Source organism: Neolamprologus brichardi, chromosome 3, assembly GCF_056152115.1.
Source record: "Neolamprologus brichardi isolate AB-2024 chromosome 3, ASM5615211v1, whole genome shotgun sequence".
In the NCBI taxonomy this organism is placed as follows: Eukaryota; Metazoa; Chordata; class Actinopteri; order Cichliformes; family Cichlidae; genus Neolamprologus; species Neolamprologus brichardi.
The window spans coordinates 44864479-44888878 of record NC_142106.1 but is presented as its reverse complement, the minus strand read 5'-3'; the positions used below and the strand labels follow the sequence as shown (position 1 = coordinate 44888878).

Here is a 24400-nt window from a genome sequence, read left to right as displayed (position 1 = left end):
ACTGATTCTTATATAGCGCTTTTCTACTCTCCCGGAGTACTCAAAGCGTTCTATACAACATGCCTCATTCACCCAATCACACCCATTCTCACAAGCACTTTATCTACACTTAGTGCTTTCTAACTACATTCACACACATTCATACTCCGATGGACGCATCGGAGAGCAAGTTGGGGTTCGTATCTTGCCCAAGGATACTTGACACGCAGACTGGAGGAGCCAGGGATCGAACCACCAACCTTCCGATCAGCAGGTGACCTGCTCTACCTCCTGAGCTACAGCCACCCCTATCGTCAGTTCATTTTTAAATGATACAATTGTAAATGTAAACATGTTATGTTCAGGTAGATCGTGTACATTTGGTCTAAAAATGTGGTTTTTCCAACACATTTACTTCTTTGAAAGGTCTTCAACGAGAAATATCTCATGTGCCAAAAGGCTGTCATAGAAGATCTCTTTGCAGGCTGCACTGGCTTTCAGGGGACCACTGTAGAGCTCCCTCATCCTGTCCTGAGAGATAGGCAGAGCTCTAATTTTGTCATATTGTTCTTGCTCAATAACTTTCTTGTCTTGGAGCTCATCCAAAATGGGTGCGATGTTGCTCACTCTCTGGATCAGCTGGACTCTGTTTGTCCACAAAGTCCTCTCCCCCTGCGGTTTTACTTCCACCAGCTGCTCCAGCTGACTCACTCGAGGCTGAGCTGCTCTCTGACAGCCTCAGCATCAGATCAGGTCTGTTCATGTCTGTTAAAACCTCCATGGTCACCTCCACAGCCTGATGACCAAGTTCATCCACCATCAGATTCACAAGTCTCTCTGTCCAGTTTGGATACCAGTACCTCTCCATTTGTGGCAGGCCCATGTTAAAGCACGAGAACGGCAGCAACAGAATAAATTTCCCGAGATCCTTTTGACTGAATTCATTCAGTGTTTCCAAGAGAATCTGTCTAACAGGTCTAACAGCTTCCCGTTCTTTTTCTCTCTTCAACAGTGCAGCTCCATGTTCATCCACAGAGTGTTTCTCTCTGGATGCTGAGCTGCTCTCTGGTAACTTCTGCACCAGATCAGTTCTGTTCATGCGCATGAAAACTTCTCTGGTCACCTCCACAGACTGATGACCAAGTTCATCCACCATCAGATTCACTACATCTGCTCTGGTTGATGATCAACTCAACCTCCATGAGAAATATGAACGATCCCTCCCAGGAATGATCATCTGCAGGAGCCTCTTAAATTTCTCGAGCTCCTCATCACTCAAATCATTCAAAGTTTCTAAAAGCAGATGTTTAACAGCTGCCATTGTTGCCACTTTGTGGATCAGTGCAGAGCGTCGTTCATCCACAGAGTGTTTCTTTCGAGGCAGTGAGCTGCAGTCTGACAGCCTCTGAGCCAGATCAGTCCTCTTCATCTCCTTTAAGACCTCCATGATCTTCTCCACTGACTGTTGGCCGTAAGTCTTCACCATCAGAAACACCACTTCCTGCAGGTCTGTCCACTCGTATGGCATCCATGAGAAGACTGAGTAATATTCGTAACAATGAATTTGTGGGAGGTTCAACTTGAACTCATGTAGCTCTCGATCATTGAGACCATCCAGAGTTTCCAGCAGCAGCTCAATAACAGACTCCATCGTTTCTACTTTGCGGATCAGTGCAGGCCAACGTTCATCCTCAGAGTGTTTCTCTTTCTCTGTTTCCTCCACATCAAATCCTTCAGCTGATGATCCTGCAGCTTTGAGTCCTGAGCTGCTCTCTGACAGCCTCTGCACCAGATCAGTTCTCTGCATGTCTGTTAAAACCTCCCTGATCACCTCCACAGACTGATGACCACATTTATCAATCATATTATTCACTGTTTCTCTTCTGTCATCACTCAGTTTGATTTGTGGAAGACTCTTCTGAAACCGAGTGAACTGCAGGAACAACTTGAATTTGTTGAGATCCTGATCACTCAAATCCTCCAGTGTTTCTAGAAGCAGATCTGTAACAGCTGCCATTGTTGCAACTTTATGGATCAGTGCAGACAGATGTTCATCCAGATGTTTGTTTTGAGCTTCTGAGCTGCTGTCTGTCAGCCTCTGAGCCAGATCAGTCCTCTCCATCTCCTTTAAAACCTCCACGATCTTCTCCACTGACTGTTGGCCAAAAGTCCTCACCACCAAAAACACCATGTCCTGCACGTCGTGCAGGTGTGACATGAACAACAGACTCCTTGGGACCAGTGAGCCACATTTTCTTCTCAGGATCTCGATGAAGTTCTCGAGCTCGCTGCCTCTCAGATCAGCCAGTGTCTCCAAAAGCAGCTCAATAAGAGACTCCATCGTTTCCACTCTCTGGCTCAGTGGAGGAAACTGTTTGTCTTCAGGTGCTCCTACAGTCTCATGCAGGGGGTGGGTGTCAAGGAGCGGCTGTGTGCTGGCAGGAGAGGACCCAGATGCAGACTCACAGAAACAAGACGTAACTCAAAAAATGGCTTTGTTTACAGAAAGGGGAAATAAACAATACAAAACTAACCTGGGAAAAACACAACCATGAGTGACGACGCGACCGGGCTATGATGTCCCACAAGAGATTTAATCACATCACCAGGGCGCTGCCTTTTGATGACAAGCTCTCCTGACCCCGACACTGTGAACACAAGTCTTCCGCCAGGTATGGGATATGTGGACGCACCGCCTGGTGATGCTGTTAAGCCCAGAAAAAGACCTCTGTGTAAATGAGCAGCTCGTCCCATTCAGAGGCAGGTGCAGCTTCAGGCAGTCCATGCTGAAAAAGCAGACAAATATGGCATAAAGATTTGGGTCTGTGATTTGAAAACATCCTACACTGGAGGCTGCAGGTGTACACGGGCAAAGCAGCTGGCGTTACGCTGAAGTTAACCAGGGGATGAGGGTGGTCCTGGAAATGACAGAGGGCTCCATGGACACGTCATCACCTGCAATAATTTTTTCACCTTGTTTGCACTGGCAGATGAGCTGCGCAAGAGAAACTGGCTCTAGTTGGCATAATTCGACAAAACAAACCCGAACTTCCACCTCTTTTGCTCCAAGCATGAGGGAGAGCGGTCTTCTCCTCCACCTTTGCATTTACAATGACGCACGCACTCATCTCCTACATCCCCTGGGCAAGAATGAGGTCCTACTAAACACTGCAGTCAGGACGTCAGCGATGAAGGGAAAAGAAAGCCCATCATAATACAGGACTACAACTGATGCAAAGGAGGTGTCGACAACCTTGATAAGGTAGGTGTCATTAGGCATTAGTTACGCACCCGTTTATTCATTCTTGCTCATATCCTTGTGTAAAATATACATAGGTTTTCGGATTTTTAAATTTTGTTAGGTTGTTGGCACCTACTCATGCAGGAGGCGAACAAATTGGTGGCCACTGGCCCGGCTGTGGACATCAATCAATCCATCCTGGCAGCAGCAGAAACTGGACAGGAGGAACTGTACATCAAAGAGGTGGGAGAAATGATAGTCAACCAGCACATAATGAAGAGAGGGCGCCTTCCCCGCTCATCAGCCGTTTCAGGCATCACTACAGCTGTGCAGGGTGCTGCTGCAGGCCCCTCTCGATTCATAAAATCCAAGGGCAGGAAGCAGTGAGAGTTTTGCACTGACAAAAAAAGATGAATTGGGAACACCTGCTGCAAATGTGGGAGGTTTACCTGCAGACCACAGCCAGTTCATTTGAAGCCTCTGCTCCACCTGTTCTTGTTTATCTTTCAAAAATAAATGTTCTTCTGGTTCAAACTGATCTTGTATTTTTATTTACACAATGTTTTTTATTTTAGAACGCAACAAAGTAATAAACATTTAGTGGGGAAAAGTGAAAAACATCATATACCATTTAGGCTACGATTATTTACTTATTTATTTATATAATTTACTGTGCCCCTGCAATAATAATAATAATAATGATGATGCATCAAAATCAATGTTGGTGCCAATCTTTCACCCACCTAAAGGCCTAATTATAATAACAATCAAATATTTCTTGAAATTTATTTTATGGAAAATATTTAAACCTTTTTTTTTCTGTTAAAAAACTGTCATGAATGTGTGAAGGCAGGCAGGAAAGGTGGACCCGAGAGCAGAACTCACGGAGGCACAGGTGAATTACAGACTGAACAAAGAACTAACTAAACTGGAAAGCAAATAAACTCGCAGGCAGGCAAACAGAACACACAGGCTGGTATGAAGGTAAACAGACGTTCACAACGCAACAGAGAGCAAAGGAAACACAAGGCTTATATACACGGGAGTAATCAGGGAATGGGAAACAGGAGGGAGACACAGCTGGGAGAGATTAGGGCTAACGAGACAGGAGGCAAGTGAAACTGAGCACACTGACATCAGACATGAATGTTAAATTAATATTAAAATATTAATATATAACATTTTTACAGCACTTTTTGGGAAATGGCTGTTTTTTTGGCCTTAAGTTATTTTTAAGGATCTTTTAATTATAGAGTACTCTTAACATACTGCTCAATTGTTGTGTTTGACAGACAGTTCAGAACTTGTAAGGTCAGCAAGACGCCTGCTAAATTTACTCACTTCTACATTTACCACTGTTCGGCCCAGTGTTCAAACTCCCCAAGAGCCTCCCAGGTTTTGTGAAACTAAACACAAGCAACACATGCACAGATTAACAAAGAACTTGTTAATCATTTGACATGTGTGTTACTTTTGTACTATATTAATTAATTAGCATAAAACAATGAGATGTTTCTTCTGAATATTGTGTCATTCTAGCAGACAGAAATGAGTCAGGAGAGAGGGAGAAATGGTACACATATTTAAAATATGCTCTAAATTGCTAGAATTGAAAATAGCTACTTAACCTGACTAACTATTTGTGTTAAAAGAAATGGTTGCAGGCTTGGAGCAAAGGTCATTGAGGGTGACCAGACTGCGAAGGCTCCCAAATATTCCTTGCTGGATCTTGATCAAGGAAACTTCCAGTAGGCCTTACATGCAGTGGGGTTTGTACACACAAACACACATTTTGGAAATTACTTGACTGATCTTATTTCTCTCTTCTCTCACAGTAGTACTGGTGAAATTTCTGCTGCCTCAAAGATTGGTGTTACCAGTACTTGTGCAATGGAGAGCTGTAGATTGAAAACATTATGAGAGAGGATGTCTGTGATGTTCATTATACTTCTATTATCTCTCAGGTATTAAGTTCTATAGGTTTCACTGCTCTAAAATGTTTGGAATTACATGTTTGTAGCACAGATTGTACCATCTCTTATGTTATTTGCAAATTATAAGACTCTGGAATTGGTCATGTTATTGTGTGTGTTTCTGTCCTTTAAGGTTGAGTCGGCCGCAGAAGATAAAAAGACAGAAATCACTGTTAATATTTAAAAGAAAGAAGAAATTGTTCGGTAAAATTGTTTTACTCTGTTTTTCCCAAAAAACTTTTTTTTTCTTTTTAATTTAACAGTATGAAAATTTTTTTCTTTCTGCATTTCAATACTGTTGTTCTTCATGTCATCCTTCAGTTGGTGCCTCTTCCCTCCCAGCTACGTGATGGTCTAAAATTTCATGGTCGTACTGATCTGCTGACTCAGTACCCAAATATCTGCCAATCACTGTTTGTCCCTGGGGTGGAAGTTAAGGTGAGTAAATGTTGACTTTAGTAGGGATACCACTTGTAATTGTGAATAGTGGTTCCAAGTACTCTTACCTTTACTTTTTATAGACTGTAAGTCCCATAGTATGTAATTAATGGTGGGACTAGAAAAAAATATTCAAAATTGTCTTAAGTTGCATAGATAACATACATCTAATCTAATTTGTCAAGTTAAGAAACCCACATTACTCCACTGCTCAACAATCAAACTATTTAAGCAAATAAAGAAAAATATTTAAACAAGTTATGATAATAACTTATCAAAATTGTTTGGTCTCAATTGAGAGGGTCAGAATAACATAAAACCATCAATAGTGAGCTACAAACATGTGACAGATGTAGAATTTTACAAAAACAAAAGGCTGCCCACAAAAACATTGTTGCACATAAAGTAGTATAATATAACTCAAAATAACAAATAAACATTGTTTCAGCTCACAACTATGAGTTCAAAATGACATGCTGCCTGTCCTTGAACACATCAAGTGGATCTGCTCTCCACCAACCTCATCCACCAGCAATGTAAACTGCTGGTAAACTGTTTACCAGCAGTGTCTGTAAACATATTCAGCCTCCCACTGAAAGGCTCTGTTTTCAGAATCAACTTTTCTCTTAGCCATTGTGAGGGGCTAGCTTCGCAATAACAGAAGTTTGACTTGATTGACGTGGGAATGTTCCTAACTAGCCTAGCGTTCGGCAAGGAGGCTGCAGCGCTGCATTATGGGATCTGTAGTTTGTGTGTTATGCGTAACAGTATTAAAAAATCTATATAAAATGATCTCGCGGGCCGGATATAAATGTACCGGATGTGGCCCGCGGGCCTTGAGTTTGACACATGTGGGGCAATCGCGGCTCAAGAGTTGAGAGTTGAGAATGTCAGCTGATCACAGCATGCACATTACCAAAATCCGCTGGAGCTTTCAATAGAAATTAGGGTGAGTTGTGATTCTTTTCCCCACGCTGAACCATTAGGGTTCAACTGATTTTAGGGTTCTCCCACCTGCTCAATCCCACTTTCAGCTCTTCCCTATTCATTTTCCTATTTAGAGGCAAAATCACCCTCTACAATGTAGGCAACAGAAAATAGAGCCATGTTATTTTTATTTTCCTTCTGTTTCTCTGCTCTTATTGTACTTGCCTGATTTAAGCTGAGTACCTTAATTAGAATTCAAATTTAGACTGAAATAGTGTCAGTCTTTTATCTACTAATTTTTTAAAATGTTTACATTAATATAACATAAGCTTCAGTTAGGGTTGACTAAAAAAGGTGGTAGAACTGTGAGCTACTTTTACCTTCTTACTTTGAGTACATTTCAGCCTGTACTTTTTCACTTTTACTTGAGTGAAGAAGTTGAATCAGTACTTCAACTTTTACTGGAAGAATTTTTAACACTAGTGTAACACCTGCTTAGTATAGTTAGGCTAGGCTTATAGGCTAGATTGAAAGGCCATTTTTCAGCCATTGAATTTTTTAATTTCAAACCATTTTCACTGTGTTGAATGGAATATAGCCAAATTTGCCAAAAGATATATTTTTTAAATTTTATATTAAAATGTCAGTCTGAGTTCCTTAAAGTCGCTTAAATTTCAGGGTTTTTATTGGTTTTCAGCGTTATTTTGTTATCGTTTTTATCGTTTACTCGGTTTTCCTGGGTCTTTTCACGTGTGTTATGAATAAATCTTCTTTTTTTCAGTACCAGTACTAGTTTTATTTTGTTGTATTTATCCGCGACACCTTAAAGGCCTGTCCATGAAAATATTGTCAGGCATAAACCGGTCCGTGGTGCAAAAAAGGTTGGAGACCGCTGATATAGAGGTCCTCGTGGTCATTTTCTGCCCCATTAAAAACCATTATAAACGCTATTTTTCATTCCACATTTATTTTAACATAAGTTAATGCATTTCTGTAAGTGGGGGTGTCAATTTGGAGTCCGGGGCTTAAAGTTATAATTTTTTCATTTGTTCACCAGGTGATGCCATTTTTTTCACATTTAACGCTTGCAGGAAAATCCCACATTTACAACAGTGTCTTTCTGCTCAAGTGTGGGTCACTATCAATGTTGAATAATGGCAAATGTGTCTTAAAAAAAATAAAGGTGTGTGTGTCTAACCTTAGAAAAAAAAAGTGTGCGTCTAACTTCAAAAGTTTTTTCTCCTTTGAAGGCCACACTGCAATACAAACAAATCAAATATAAAACCAAGAATCAAAACCAAATTACATTTTGTTTTGTTTCCAAGCTCAGGTTGTGTATGCAGCTGCACTAAAGCCGCGGTTATAAGAATGAGCCGTAACGTGGGAGTAGTCATTTTCACGATGGCAAGGTACTATAGCACTGAGGAAGTTTTGGAAATGGTCCTGGACGCTGATTGCGAGGATGGCTCCGCGTCATTCTCCGAGGATTCTGGGGATGACAGCAGAGTGGATGTCTAAGAACGGAAGAATAGTGTGGTCTCCCACAAATGCCGAGATCAATCCAATCCGCAAAGTCTGAGATATGTGGACGCACCGCCTCCAGATGCAGAGGTCAACCAGGGGATGAGGGTGGTCCTGGAGATGACAGATGGGCTCCAGGGTCACATTATAACATGTGACAATTTTTTCACCTCCTTTCCTCTGTCAGAAGAGCTACTGAGGAGGAAACTGACCCTGGTTGGCACAATTTGGAAAAATAAGCCCGAACTTCCGCCACATTTGCTGGAGACAAGAGGGAGAGAGGTGTTCTCCTCCATCTTCGCCTTCACGAAGACGCACACGCTCGTGTCTTATGTCCCCCGACGCGGCACGAATGTCCTCCTGCTGAACACAAAGCACCGGACACCGATTCTTGCTCATATATTGTTGTGTAAAATGTACATAGGTTTAATGTTTTCGGGGTTTTTTTTTGTTTGTTTGTTTTTTGTTAGGGTTAGGTTGTTGGCACCTACTCATGCAGGAGGCGAACGAATCGGTGGCTTAATCACTACCTGTAATCATAATTCCAAAAATAACTGAGGAGAGCAAAGTGAAGCTATCTATAAATGTAGTTTTATGCACATGTTCTCCTCCCAGTGATCACTTTACTTCTCTGAATCTGGTGAAGAAATTACCAAAGTTTGAATTTGTCCACACGTACATGTTTCTGTGGCGCTCATCATTATTAGCCTCTGAAGTGCTGGACTAAGTGTCAGTATTGTGTGGTTTTAACCTTCTCCCTCCCTCTACAGAAGCTACTGTATCAGTGGTCCCCAAAACACCACCAGGCACTGTTCTTGCTCGTCCACCCACCAGGTGCACTCCAAGGTAAGTTTGCTGTATTGCTTTTTCTCACAGTGTTGACATGTGCTCTTACTCTGTGTTTTATCCCTGTAGAAAACGACCGTGTCAATCCCATCAGGACGACCGCCGTCCTTATTTTAAGAAGCCACCAAATGCCTTCATGGTCTATCTGGAAGAGCAGAGGCCGAAGGTGGAGGCTGAAATGAACATCAGTGGGAGTGCAGCTGTGAATGCAGTTGTGGGAGCGAGAGTAAGGGTGTAACTAACTCTACATACATTTATGGATCTGTTCATGTTTTGTACTGGTGTTTATGCATTTGTACCAGCTGTCATGTAGTAATGTGTAGTAACAGTGTAGCTGTGCATTTATATATGCTGACAATGTGTTCCTGTGGTCTTCTGTCCACAGTGGAAGTTGCTCTCAAAAGATGAGCAGGCAAAAAATTTTGATCAGGTCGAGACAGAAAGATGGCGTCACAAAAAAAGAGCATCCACAGTGGTCCACTAAAGACAACTACGAATGTCCAAAGTGCCAACATTCATACATGTGCCTATGACTGCACTGAATGATGAAACATTCACATCAGAGAGTTTGTATCAGCTGGTGAAAATTCTAATGTGTTTGTTTTTAGGGCAAAAAGAGGGAGAGAATAAGAAATCGTAGCTGTACCACCTGTGAGAGACTATTTCTGGGAATCACGGCGTTTCCTTCATGTGAAAGACAAACATTTGTTTAAAAAAAGAAGACTCATTGTGTTTTGTTTGTGTTGCAGTGTCTGCATCTGACCAGGAAGATCAACAGGTCAAGAAGCCTTATATCACACCAGCTCAGCAGCCACAGCCAGGTGTTACTAGCCTGCCTCACCAGCAGGCAGTGTGTCTGCAGCTGCCAAATCAGGTCCTCTCCTCCTCACATGAGGATGTTCCTACAGACCTCTCCGCTGGTCCTAAACTAAGTAACACCAGCCCTGCTTTTCCTGCGGATTCCGCTCCATCCACATCATTTGCCTCCCAAGCAAGACAACCCCAAACGTTGCATTTACGTGTGGACGGGATTATTTTTTAAAAAGTCCTTTCGTTCTTAAAATCTATTTTAACGTGTTTAGCCGATGTGTGGCTGTCGGAGGTTTGCCCGGTGCTTCAGCGGTCATGTCAGTGGGAGGGGATCCAGGGGTTTCTCTGTGAATTTCACATTACCGTGGCAGCATGCTAGGTGCTTGCTCAGATCTGAAGTTTAATTTTTCGCTGTAGAAAGAAGTTTTCATTCCACGCAGAGCTTACAGCGGACACTAATGTTTTGGTCATTTTTTTACGGAATTAAACTCAAAGTAATCTCAGTACTTCCAGGCATTAAACACTGCATGGTTGTACCTGCACTCCATATCCGGTCTTTAAATCTGACGTCACTAGTCGTGCCTGGGCTCAAACTCCGCTGCAATAAGTCGATAAGTCAAACGATCACTGTGGCATCACTGAGAGTTGAAAAACTGTCTAAGTTCTTTCATCTGTAATAAAATGATCAGCGTTCTGCTCTACCAGGTGTAACAATTGAGTTTAACATCCAGGCATCCATGAAAACGTAATTTATGACATTTAACAGAGTTAGAAATTAGCAGGAAGTTAGCTTGCTAGCTTCCATCTAAATACAATATAGCATGTCCTGACTGCGGGGTTTTGGAAACAAATTCAAACGTACAGCTCTGCTATGAAAAGAAGACAGAAAACTAAACAGCAGTGACGTTTGTAGGGTTACTGAAGTTTGGCTAGCTGGTATATAATGATGTGCTACGTGACCGCTAGCTACACAGCTATGTCAGCATAATATAAACACGCTATAACTTTTTTCCACTCGATAAAAGTTAACGTGAGTGTTCTCGGTGGTCAGTAACAAATGTAATCGCATGGCAGGATGCTGTAAAAGGACCAAACTTCATCAAGGAGAACAACTGAGATAATCCATCCACAATACGAGGTTAGTCATTCATATACTGCTGCATGGGCTGGGCTGTAGTTACATCGTAAGGTTGTAAAAACTGAGCATAAATGATTAGCGGTAATAAAAGTCGAGGGAGGTCAACAGTGATCGCTGACTGTTTTAGGAGCTTTTTGAGATTAAATAGAAGAAAATACAAAACATTAAACATGTTAACAACACAAAAGCCATATTAAACGCAGACTACTTTAGGCCCGGAAGTAAGATTCTAGTGATGGGATTTCCGGCTCTTTTTAGAGAACCGGCTCTTTCGGTTCGACTCACTAAAAAGATCTGGCTCTTTCGGCTCCGAACCGGCTCTTCAGGTTGTTTTGTTGCTTTAATTAATTTATTATTAACAATAATATAAAATTATGCACAAAAGGAATTACTAATGTAAAAAAAAAAGTAGTTTTATTTATACATGTTTATATATAAATATATGCGGTGGCCCCTAGAGACAAAACACGTACAAACTCCAAAACACATTTCTAGCATGAACTGAACTTCCAAAACAGAGCTACCTAGATCACTTAAATTACACAATTGAAAGCATAAAAGCATGTGTGTATTGTTTGTGTATTTATAGACAAGCACTCATTCATAATGTTGGTTAACACACTTATCGATCTATAAATGTCAAATATATGTATCTGTAAATATATTCAGTAAATATATACTGTAACTATAATGGAGTGAGTTCATTGTCAAAGTTTATATAGTCAGGTGTTCCAATCACTTCAATGGTGACAGCTGTATAACTTAAGCACCTTGGCATGCTGACTGCTTCTACAAACAAGTGCCAAAACATGCTACCTTTGTTATTCTAAACTAGAAGCATAGTCTGACGGGAAGAATTACGTGCCAAAACATGCTACCTTTGTTAATAAGAGCAAGAAGCATAATTCTGACGGGAAGAATTACGTGCCAAAACATGCTACCTTTGTTATTCTAAACTAGAAGCATAGTCTGACAGGAGGAATTACGTGCCAAAACATGCTACCTTTGTTAATAAGAGCAAGAAGCATAATTCTGACGGGAAGAATTACGTGCCAAAACATGCTACCTTTGTGAATGTGACCTACAAGCACACTTTAATGGGTAAAAAGAAGTGTCAAACCGTACTGGCTTTATGAATATCAACTACAAACATACTCTGATGGGCAAAGTTAAGTGGCAAACCGTCATACCTACTTAAATTAGTGCTGGAATTATTGTTTGGCAGCAGAAATGTGCATAAATTATGTACAGTAGGACATTTTGCCAAAGTAGGGCAGTTTGTCATATGGCAGCGTAAAAATATCCTACTGGTAGGACGTTTTGCCAAAGCAGGATGGTTTGTCAGAACACCGGCACTGTATCCTCCTCTCTCCTGACGCCAAGCTCCACCAGCACCCCAGGCTTGCAGGCGCCGCCGCCTGACACCACTCACGCCTGCCCGTCTCTCAAGCCTCCTTTCCAAGCCTGCTCTCTGTGGAAAGCCAGGCCCTCTTATTGGCCTGTGGGACCTCCAAGGTGTGATCAGGTTTGTAATCAGGTAGGGGCGGAGTCTTTCCAGGACAAGTCACCAAATAAATACCATAAAAACATGCAGTAAAACTCATAAAAATAAACCAATGTACAATATTAAAATATTAAAAAAGGTAAAACACGGCAAAACATGCATAGTAAAAAACCCTAGAAACTTGTCCCTTTCCACCCCGTGACACATGCAACACTTAAAATGTTTTTTTTTCCTTCAATTTTTCAGTTTTCTACAGCCATTTACTCAATATTTACCCATGCTGTGTGATTAGTTGAAGTTATTTTACACTGACGTTTTAGAACATTAGTAATTAAGAACATTAACAGGGGAACATTAGTTACCACAAGTGGAACATTAGCTACCACTAGGGCTGGGTATCGTCACTGATTTCTAGAATCGATTCAATTCTGATTCACAAGGTCCCGAATCGATTCGATCCATGATTCGATTCAATTTCGGGGAGATTTGGCCTCAGACAAGTCCAAAATATTATAATTCAGATCATGCATCAGTACATTTCCATATTTTTTATATCTATAAAAAGAAAGCTGACACTTGCGAGACTTTATCAAAGGTGTAAGCATCAGAGCAGATGCCTTTGTGTCAAAGTAGCTGAGAATAAAACAAAGAAAAACATGAAGGTGATTTTCCTGGTGTGGGATTTTATAAAAATATTCTACAGTAGATCAAAAACGAAAGAAAACCATTAATCAACATATGAACATTACCTGATGCTGCTGAAGTGAAGCAGAGCAAAGTTGCAGAGCTTTTATTAGAGACACAGCTAAGCGTTTTGCAATTATGCACAATTTTAAAAAGTTTAAATTTGTTCAGTAGCCTATTGAACAGCAGAAATGAGGCTTTCTTTTCGGAAAAGAAAGTGAATTTGTGCGCAAGCGAATAATGAAGAAAACAGATTTTTAGATGGGAAACTGTTCTTGAAGTGTACTGAGAGAGAGAAAGCGATAGAGAGAGCAATTTTATCGTGGTGGAAGCAAAACAGCAAAACTAAGAGCGAATTCATGATGATGTTTATGTGAAGCGTAGTTTGGATCTTCTTTGGCTGCTGGTTTAGTCAATATTGTTTGGAGAGAGATAAAACCTACCTACAGCTTCAGAATCAGCGCAAAAAGGGCGTAAACAGAAAGCACAGACCCACCGAAACATCAGAATCAGAGAGCTGTCGGCTTTCAGCCCCGACCGTGTCCGTGCCGTCGGGTGAGAAAGACGACATCTCACTGATTCTGATCCATTGGCGGGTCCGTACTTTGTGTTCACATCTTAGTGCAGAATCCATATACCTGCTCTCATTTACTGTTTTAGCCGTTTGGTTGTTGGTTAAATTTTGTGAGGTTTAACCTGACATTCTGGCGTTTCGGGCAAAATAAATTTATATTAAAAATATCGGTTCAGGGTTTTAATGGATATCACGTTATCCAAGCTAGACTCGATTTTAATCGATAAATCGATAATCAAAACCCACCCCTAGTTACCACTTGACTGTTAACCTCAGGCTCCTGGATGTTAAACCCTACTACAGTCAACTGTCTGGGTGTTTGTTTCAGGCAGAACACTAAAGGTTGCAACGCTGCTATTCCTGCAATGGAATAACACCTCCACATGTTGTAACAGGAAGAGCCCCCAAATGCAGGATTGAGGCAGGCCACAAAATTTAGAAAAACAAAAAATTTACATCATTGGGCTTTATGTGGAGACCCAAAGACAACATAGACTGCAGAGGGCTGCAAACACTATGGCAAAAAAAAAAAAAAAAAGATCCCAGAACTACACGAACACGTTACAAGAAACCAGCTAACAGCATGGTAGACAGGGTTTCAAACATACTGAGGGCTAATCAAGGGGATGAGACACAGCTGGGGAAAAAGAAGGTACAGGTGAAAATAATCAATGACAATGATAACTAAAGCTATGGATAGAGTACAACACACAAAGGACACAACAGGAAATGAAATAACAGGCAAAGATATTATACATTAAGACTAGACTAAAAGATCCAAGGAAACAAAAACTGAATAACTTCACCACAAGTTGAGCCCTCACTGTCTTCTGTAATCTCCAGCAGAAACTAGTGATGTGTCGGTCGCAAACGAAACGACTCTCTCGCACTTTTCTCCCGCCTCACTCCGCATCCGAGCCTTGTGCTTTGCGCTGGAAAGAGGGGGGAGGGGCGGTAGTTACACTCGCAGTAGCACAGGAACAGAGCGGGAGGGAGAGAGAGAGAAAGAGAGCCAGGGACAACAACGTCACATTAGAAAGGTATAGTAATCATCCACAGCTATTTTCAGTTGCGGATGATAAAGGATTCAGAAAGTTTATTCATGCAGGCCCATATGACAGAGAATGTGCATCTTCTTTTTGTTTTCATATTTTAATTTATATTTAATTGTGTTGCGTTTTGTGTTGTTTCACTTTAAATTTGTTTAAAAGGAAAAAGCTGAAAATTTAAATAGTTAAAAGTTGAAATGTAAATAGTTGGGTTTTTGTATTATATGATTTATTTATTACATTTTATGTGGAGTGAATAAATAAAAGTATATTTACGGTGGTCCCTAGAGACAAAGCACGTACAAACTCCGAAGCACGTACAAAACACAACAGAAGTGTTCCAGGATGCTAGGGGCAGTGTTGAGCTTTTGCGTCGGGAGCACACGCTGGGCTCTCCAAATCAGACAAACAGAATCCCACATTCTTGATTTTGAGTTCACAAACACTTCTAATAATGACTAACTACTTCTGAAACTTGGGAGGTTGCAATATAACTGTACGTTAAAGAGTGTTTTATTAACCATGCTTTCCGTTTCATTAATAAACATGAGACTGTTTTATGCATTTCCAGCTATTTATTAGATTTTTTTTTAAAATATAAAAACTTGGTATAGGAATACACTTGAAAGTATAACATTTAAATATAGTTTAAATGAACGAACATAACTGACTGCAGGTTCCCCCAATCTTATAAACAGTACATTTGCACAATGACTGAAACTAGCACCACTGAATCAGTGTTGCCAACTTCTCAGTAAGAAAAATCGCTATTGGCTGTCCTAAAAGTCGCTAGAAGTCGCTAAATGACGTCATCGCCTAATTTGCATAATTGGTCATGCTAATATAATTGTAACCTACGTTGTTGGAGAGAGAAATAACATCGTGGAAGAGACATAAAGTGAGTAAAAAACGTCCTAAATGCATTTAGAGTTTATTTAGAACTACGAATTAAATTTATTTTAGCAATAATTGTTTTTTGTAATGTCACAATTCCAACCCTGTTCCTTTATCCGGGCTTGGACCGGCAAAAGTGACCCGAAATTGGCACTCTGGTGGAGTTACTTTGTGTGTGTGTGTTTTAAACCTGATCCACAAAACAGCATAACAGTAAAAGAAGAATTGACTGCGTTACAGTCAGTGCGGGAGCAGCGGCTTCGCTCATGCGCGATTCATTTGCAGTTCGGATGCACAGGTGTGAACATCTCCTGCCCTGATAGCAGCTGGGGGAGGACTATCCTCCACCCGTGAGCGCTTTGGCACGGGCGAGGTGCCCACGCCAGCACCCGCTGCTTGTTGAGAGTAAGAGCGATACATGCTTTCACGTCAAAAAGTCGTCATAAATAAGTCTCCAATAACACCAGAAAAAGTCGCCAGATTTGTCGCTAGTCGCTTTTTAGAAAAAAAGTCGCTAAGGGGGTCTGAAAACTCGCTAAATATAGCGACAAAGTCGCTAAGTTGGCAACACTGCACTGAATGAACAATGGGCTGTGAAGTCAGTTCCTTGATCAATATGCAAATTCTCATGACCAATGAAACAACCACTAATATCTAAGGTCAGCTGAGACTGAAGAAGTCACTTGGATGAGTGAGGAAATGTTTATCCCACTGAAAATGCTACGTCCAGATAAACAGAATCAACCTTTTGGGTTGGTTACATTCTCATTATCTATCAATAGATAGATGGATAGAGAGAGAGAGAGAGAGAGATAATTAGATAGACATATACATATATATCATATTTTGACCAACACTGACAGAGGATCTATTTACATTTCAAAACCTATAATTCTAAACATTTTGTTACATTGCTTTTACATGTTGGTACAAACATATGGCTTCTTCATAACTCAATGTTTGTAAATGAGGTTGTGTGCAGCTGCGGACCATAAGCAGACTGGTTAAGTTTGACATGGGAGACCTTTATGTGATCTCCCACGTAAAAGTGCTGCATTGCTGCCTCTCTCCACAGGGACACTGTCATGGTATAACAATCCTGAAATCACAAACATGACAGAACAAAATATGTTTTTATTAATTAATACGAAAAGCCACTAACACCAAAACCAAGCCTACAAGCTAATACAATCTGCTCATCTACCACCAATCTCAAATATGCCAAATGACTTTCACCACTTTCAGTTGTTTCTGTGAGACAACATTCCTCACTGCCGAACACTGAAAATTCAATTAAAATACAATGTCAGGGATAGTGATTGTATAGATCTGTGATGGTTGTTTCTTTCTTAACTAATCTCAAAAACTTACCTCCATGACCTCCCCGTCCACTGACATAAGCCCCCCCACAGTTGAGCTCATTCTCAGTGGCATTACAGGGGCAAAGGAATGCAGAAGGTCCTCCGCTTTTGCCATAAGCTCTTCAGGGACTGGAAGGACAGCTGCCCTGAAAAACTGAGTCTTGGCAATTATATTTATCAGGTAAGGGGGATTTGTGCCTCTGAGCTCATGTCCCCTCATCATATATGAGACCCCCTTTCAGGACTTTTGAGGAGAACTCCTCAAACAATGCTATTTTTATGACCATCTTCCCATCGGTGATGAGTGCCACCTTGTTTTTTTTTGTGATAAGTGGTTTAGCCACTCCATCCTGCAGATCCCAGGTGATGATCCTGACCCTGTCCCGCATTTTTAAATCCCAGATGTGGATGGGTGGGGGCTGGAAGTAGGGTGTCTCCGGGAGGTTGTAAATTAGCTTCATCAAAGCCATTCTCAAAAATAAAAGCAACACATTAACAGTTTAATACTTTTCTGCTGGATCCAGTTCAGATATAATACAGTAACAGTGCCTGCCTGAGGAGAAGAGGGCTGTGAAGCAAAGGGGTTCAAGGTTATCAAGCAGTGACAGCGTGTTTTTTTCAAATTTCACTGTTGAAGTGGGGCGTTGGCTGCATTCAGTGGGTGAAATAGGAGAGGACAGCAAGTTGGATGAAGGGGAATCCTTTGGAGAAGCAGGGCTGATCAGATTTAGTTTAGGTGTGGTGTAGATGTCTGAATGTTGAGAGGAGAGTAGATCAGGCTTTGGCGTGACAGGGAGCGAGTCAAACAGTGACCACATGTCGTCTTGAATTTCGGCAAAACAGATGGGCTCTCTTCTGTGTTCAAAGAATGTAACTGCAGATGAAAATTATGTAGATGAAGTAGAATCAACAGGAGAAGCAGGGCTGGTCTTTTTTAATTGAAGATCAGTGCCGGGGTCTGCACATGGACAGGAGGGCTGCTGAGATTGTGAGAAGGTGAAAGGATCAAGTTGGTCCAGCACTGACAAATTCAAATTTGAATTCAATGATCGCCTCCGTTAAAGGTGACCTCAGTGCGGAGCTGAACGGGTGCAGCAGAGGCAGCCAGTGACAGGAAGTGGGGACCTGATTTCCTTAACACACAGGTGTATTGAGTGATTTCTGTGTGTTTGGATTCTGCGCACACACTGACTGCTGGTGAGGCACTTTGCTAACATCTAGCTGTGGCTGCTGATCTGGGTCCTTCACAACTGAATAAGAGGAAGTGGATGGCTCTATCTCAGCTGGGCTCATACAAAGCCTCTTGGTTTGCTGTGCTTCATCTTTGGATTCAACTGCAGATGCTGCAAAACAAACAAAAGCACCAAATTATTGTCTTGTTTTTATCACATTTTGCAATAAAAATAACTGAAATGGTTTTTTCACTTGTGCTAGATGTGTGAGATGTCTTTTCCTCTTTTTGCCCTAAATACAAACACATTCGAATTTTCAAAAAGTGTTTCAAACGCTTTGCTGTGACTGTTTCATCATTTACAGCAGTGATGGACCCATGTATGAACTGCATATTGGCCCTTTGGACGTATGCAGTTGTCTTTGGTAGACCACGCTGGATTTTCTTTGGCATGACGAGATCTTTCTGTTTCTGCCTGATCAAAATATTTCCTATGCTCATCCTTTGAAAGTGACTTCCACTGTGGACAGAAGAACACAAAAAAAACACTCGGCACATAGAAATACACAGGTACACTGCTACTTCACATAGCTACAGCATGCATGCACAAACACAGGCATGAAACATTAGGAGATGCATAAATATATGGAGAGTTACAAACTTACTCTCTCTCCCACTTTTGCATTTAGAGCTGCTCTCTCAGTGACGTTTAGTTCAGCTTTGACCTTTGGCCTTTGCTCCTTAGGATAAAGCATGAAGACGTTTGGTGGCTTCTTGACGTATGGCCTGTCTTCATCTTGTTGGGACACAGAGTAAGAGCAAGCAGATTCTGCGTGAATCATTGTAGTCAGTTTCCAGAAAAAACAGCAGAGTACTTTGGAGTGGAGCTGTCGGGTGGAGGAGATACAAAATCACACACCTTCACACCGTGCTTACAGATATACAGAGAGACAGATATGAGATAACAGAAAGTTAATACAGATTTACAGATGTTCATCAGCTGTGTCCACTTGTGTATTTGTGTGTTTTACAAACAGTTCTCCAACAGGATGCAGGAACTGGACCGTGTCATCAGAAATCATGAGGACATCACACTTGAAACGCACAAAACGTACAACAGACGATGAGAGAGATGCAACACTATGATTTCTCCACTAGAAGTGAGATCAGTGGGCTGTGCATAAAACTAAATTAATACATAGCTTCACTTTGCGCTGGTGAATTATTCTTTTGAATTATGATTCGCTGGCAGTGATTTACTGATTAGCATCAGTACATACAAGGAAGGTGACCGCAGACTGATTTTAGAGTTAGGGTCCAGTGGGGAAAGGAGGAGGGCTGGGTAATGGCCCAAGAAAAAGGAGTACCTTCTGACCCCATGTTTACACAATATCGTCTAAATTTTCTGTTGTCCATTTTAATGACAGTTTAAGTGCTGTTTTTGTCAGCACTTAAACCTTGTGGACAGTGGTGGTGATTTAACTGATTAAGCTAAATCGTGCAGCAAAATAAACATGTATACATTTATATTTATAATATACATTTAAAAGTAAAAGGTTACTCTGCAAATTTGAATTTTAAAGCCTTTCTTGGGATAAACTAATACAATATTAATTTTTGGAGAATAAAACATCTACAATTTTGATTAATCTCTCCCAACAGTTTACTGTGTGAAGGAAGTTGATGCTTACAGATATATTCAAATACTGCAGATACATTTTAAATACATTCTTTAAATGTTAATGAAATTCTTGTGTTTTCTTATGATGTCAATTAATTTTTCACTGCTCGGTCACACAACATTACAATAATTCAAACAGAACTTTCTATACTTTTTGTTCAATTTGAAGGACAGTAAAACAACTACAGGATTCAAGAAAAATATTTATGCAGAAACAATAATTGTGGGGTTGAAAGAATTAAGTGTATAATTTCAGTGATCCACTGTATCAACCAATATTTAACCTTAATACTATCTATGTAAGTACTTTCAAAAGAAGTTCAGTGATGGTTCAGTAAATTTAGTGAACCATCACATCATCTTTATTCAGCAGTGACGATCATTATGTTTGGATCAGACAGCCTGCAGGGAAGGACTTGGATGAATTGGGATGAAAGATGTATGGAGCTCCTACTAGAAAGATTCCTCAAAGAACAAGTTTGGCATTGAATTAGACACATCAAACAAGAGTGTGACCCTAAATGGACAGAATATGCTGCCTGAAGAAACTGCTGTTTATTACTGTGTCCGATGCCACAGTAACACAAACCATCAGGGGATCTGAACTAAAGCTCCTTCGTGGCTGACAAGTCATAGCATGAAACCACAAGAGGAGGAACTTGAACACCAGTCATTTTGAAAGATTTTGCATTGTTTGTGTGTATGTGTGTCTCTAGGTTCTTGTTTATGTGCAACACCAAGGCTGGAGAGGTTCCCGCCCTGAAGTCAACCACACCTGCCAACAATCATACTCACCTGCTGCTGATGATCCTCGTCATAGGCTCACCATGAAACAGAGTGGCTGAGGTTTGGGATCACTGAGTGACACAGTCAGTAAACTCCAGCTCGCTCAGGTGAACCTGTCGTTCAGCTTTGTCAGTGAGAAGTGAACTAAATTGAGTCTTGTTTTGCAAACAAACCAGAAGGGAGAGTGTGGAGGGAGCCGAGCACTTTTATAAATATTGCTGAGGGAGTTGTTTCTTGTACCACGGACCAAGAGGAGAATTCACTGTTCGGAAGTTGGGAGATTGTAATGGAGGAAACCATGTTATTCGAACTGTTTTTGCACATCTTTGCTTGTTTGTTCACTATTAAAAAAAATAAATAATTTTTTTTTAACTCTCACCTATCCAGTCCTGTTTGGGTCCTGTTTTCTCCGAAACCTGACAGGCTGAATTTTTTGGTAAAATGTTGCATATGACTTTGTTGTTTGCAAAACTTGTGCGTAACTTTTTAAAATTATAAGCAAATATAATTACAAAAAATTACACTCCAAGTTGACACCAAGGTTACTCAATTCAATTCAATTCAATTCAATTTCAATTCAATTCAATTCAATTTTATTTATATAGCGCCAAATCACAACAAATGTCGCCTCAAGGCGCTTCATAGATACAGAGAAAAGCCCAACAATCATATGACCCCCTATGAGCAAGCACTTTGGCGACAGTGGGAAGGAAAAACTCCCTTTTAACAGGAAGAAACCTCCGGCAGAACCAGGCTCAGGGAGGGGCGGCCATCTGCTGCGACCGGTTGGGGTGAGAGAAGGAAGACAGGATAAAAGACATGCTGTGGAAGAGAGACAGAGGTTAATAACAGATATGATTCAATACAGAGAGGTCTGTTAATACATAGTGAGCGAGAAGGGTGACTGGAAAGGAAAAACTCAATGCATCATGGGAATCCCCCGGCAGCCTACATCTATTGCAGCATAACTAAGGGAGGATTCAGGGTCACCTGGTCCAGCCCTAACTATATGCTTTAGCAAAAAGGAAAGTTTTAAGCCTAATCTTAAAAGTAGAGATAGTGTCTGTCTCCCGAATCCAAACTGGAAGCTGGTTCCACAGAAGAGGGGCCTGAAAACTGAAGGCTCTCCCTCCCATTCTACTTTTAAATACTCTAGGAACAACAAGTAGGCCTGCAGAGCGGGAGCGAAGTGCTCTAATAGGGTGATATGGTACTACAAGGTCATTAAGATAAGATGGGGCCTGATTATTTAAGACCTTGTATGTGAGGAGCAGGATTTTGAATTCAATTCTGGATTTCACAGGAAGCCAATGAAGGGAAGCCAAAACAGGAGAAATATGCTCTCTCTTTCTAGTCCCTGTCAGTACTCTTGCTGCAGCATTTTGGATTAACTGAAGGCTTTTCAGTGAGTTTTTTGGACATCCTGATAATAATGAATTGCAGTAGTCCAGCCTGGAAGTAATAAATGCATGAACTAGTTTTTCAGCGTCACTCTGAGACAGGATATTTCTAATTTTAGAGATGTTGCGCAAATGGAAGAACGCAGTCTTACATATTTGTTTAATATGTGCGTTGAAGGACATATCCTGGTCAAAAATGACTCCAAGGTTCCTCACAGTGTTACTGGAGGCCAAGGTAATGCCATCCAGAGTAAGAATCTGGTTAGATACCATATTTCTAAGCTTTTCAGCGCCGAGTACAATGACCTCAGTTTTATCTGAGTTAAGAAGCAGAAAGTTAGTGGCCATCCAAGTCTTTATGTCTTTAAGACATTCCTGCAGTTTAACTAATTGGTGTGTGTTATCTGGCTTCATGGACAGATAGAGCTGGGTGTCATCTGCATAGCAGTGAAAATGTATGCTATGTCTTCTAATGATGCTGCCTAGGGGAAGCATGTATAATGTAAACAGAATTGGTCCTAGCACTGAACCCTGTGGAACTCCATAATTAACCTCAGTGTGTGAAGAGGACTCTCCATTTACATGCACAAATTGGAGTCTATTAGATAGATATGATACAAACCACTGCAGTGCAATACCTGTAATACCTACAGCATGTTCTAATCGCTCTAATAGGATATTATGGTCAACAGTATCAAATGCTGCACTAAGGTCAAGAAGGACAAGCACAGAGATGAGTCCACTGTCAGAGGCCATAAGAAGATCATTTGTAACCTTCACTAAAGCTGTTTCTGTGCTGTGATGAACTCTGAAACCTGACTGAAACTCTTCAAATAAACCATTCCTCTGCAGATGATCTGTTAGCTGTTTGACAACTACTCTTTCAAGGATTTTTGATATGAAAGGAAGGTTGGAGATTGGCCTATAATTAGCTAAGACTGCTGGGTCTAGAGATGGCTTTTTGAGTAAAGGTTTAACTGCAGCCACCTTGAAGGCCTGTGGTACATAGCCGATTATTAGAGATAGGTTGATCATATATAATACTCACTGTTGGTTTCACATAGCTGTAGGCTTCAAGCGTGTGTGTGTGTGTGTGTGTGGGGGGGGGGGGGTTTCAGTCGGTTTTGTATCTTTCGATTCACTATTTTTCTTCTTTGCATGCAAGCTCTGTCCTAAGAGGTCTTTCTGGTCCATCATGAGTTTTGGTTTGCCCTCATGGATGAGGTGTTAGGACAGAGGCCTTTTACCAGGACTCCAGTCCTAATGACCTACATCCAGGAAGACACTTCAGCTGCCCAGTTCAGCTGTGGGCAACCAAGTCCAAGCTCACAAAGAGCAGGAAGATGAGGGCCAGCTGGGGCCAAGAGCAGAAAGAAGGACAGGGATGATAAATTTTTTTGAAATGATAAGAGAGGCACCAGATTATTGGTAATTAACTTATCATTAAAGTCCAGGATTAACCTGAGTGTCCCAATATGTACAGGCACTTTTAATCAGGCCTGATATTTGGCTGAGTATGAAGTCTCGAGCAGTGCTGCTGAATCTGCAGGACCAAAAAGATGAAGGAGGTGCCACAACTGAGACCCTTGGTTTGCGTTTCCAGCTACTGAGTGGAGCATCATACAGGGTGGTCTCCACAAGGTGTTCAGGGATGCTCTTTTCCATTGTCCACTGCATCATGTATCACTTGGGTTTGCAGGGCTGATGTAATTAATGGCTGCCATGTCACTAAAATGTATTCAGAACGATGCAAGACCAAAGTGGTGCAAACAAGCCTGTTAATAAAGATATGACACGTGACATTCTAGCACTTCAAAAAAGCACTATTAAAGAATACCTGCCTGTTCACAACAATTGTGGTCCAGGGGTACCTCCTCCAGGGCAGACACCTCAGCAAATAGCTGGTCCTGCCAGAGAGCACCACTGACGGCCTCCAAACCAGTCTCCCCCTCATCTTGCACATCATCCTTGGGCTCATCCCCCGGGGCCACAATGTCGCCAACACCGAGGCAGATGTTATGCAGAACAGCACATGCTGCTATGAGCTGAAACAGATATTTCATTCTGTAAATAAAGTGTTTATACATGCACATACACTAAAAACAATGACGATGTATTCTAATGACTTACATATGGTACAAAGGTGTGGTGCACCTCCAGTGCTCGGAGGAAGATGGCATGGAACCTCGTCTTCATCATTCCAAAAGCATGCTCTATAATAGACCGTGCCCTGGAATGATGAGAGTTGAAGCGCTGGGCACCCACACCTTGGACTGGCCTCTTGTAGGGAGTGATGAGAGGGAGTGGATGTTGGAGACATGGGTACCCTCCATCTGTGAGAATGAAATGCACTGGAGGAGGGTAAATGGCCTGCCAGTACAATGGGCTGTTGTGGAGCACCCTGGAGTCATGCACTGACCCCG

The 24400-nt window shown here is 41.3% G+C and overlaps 1 protein-coding gene and 1 pseudogene across 1 annotated transcript; one reads left to right on the top strand and one right to left on the bottom strand.

The window, feature by feature from the left end:
* Positions 1-390: 390 nt before the first annotated feature.
* Positions 391-2764, bottom strand: LOC102789739 (uncharacterized; annotated as a pseudogene).
* A 594-nt stretch (positions 2765-3358) lies between these two features.
* Positions 3359-9857, top strand: LOC148104368 (uncharacterized). The gene is made up of 4 exons (XM_087838353.1): positions 3359-3554; positions 8850-8925; positions 8995-9151; positions 9675-9857. Exons 1-4 carry the CDS (start codon positions 3359-3361, stop codon positions 9855-9857), a joined length of 612 nt encoding a protein of 203 aa, XP_087694479.1.
* Positions 9858-24400: the final 14543 nt, after the last annotated feature.

Bases quoted from the DNA above. Each gene is read 5' to 3' on its own strand.
- LOC148104368 (XM_087838353.1), top strand. From the start codon at position 3,359: ATGCAGGAGGCGAACAAATTGGTGGCCACTGGCCCGGCTGTGGACATC. The intron at 8,926-8,994 runs GTAAGTTTGCTG...TTATCCCTGTAG, and splicing joins CCCACCAGGTGCACTCCAAG to AAAACGACCGTGTCAATCCC. The intron at 9,152-9,674 runs GTAAGGGTGTAA...TTTGTGTTGCAG, and splicing joins ATGCAGTTGTGGGAGCGAGA to TGTCTGCATCTGACCAGGAA.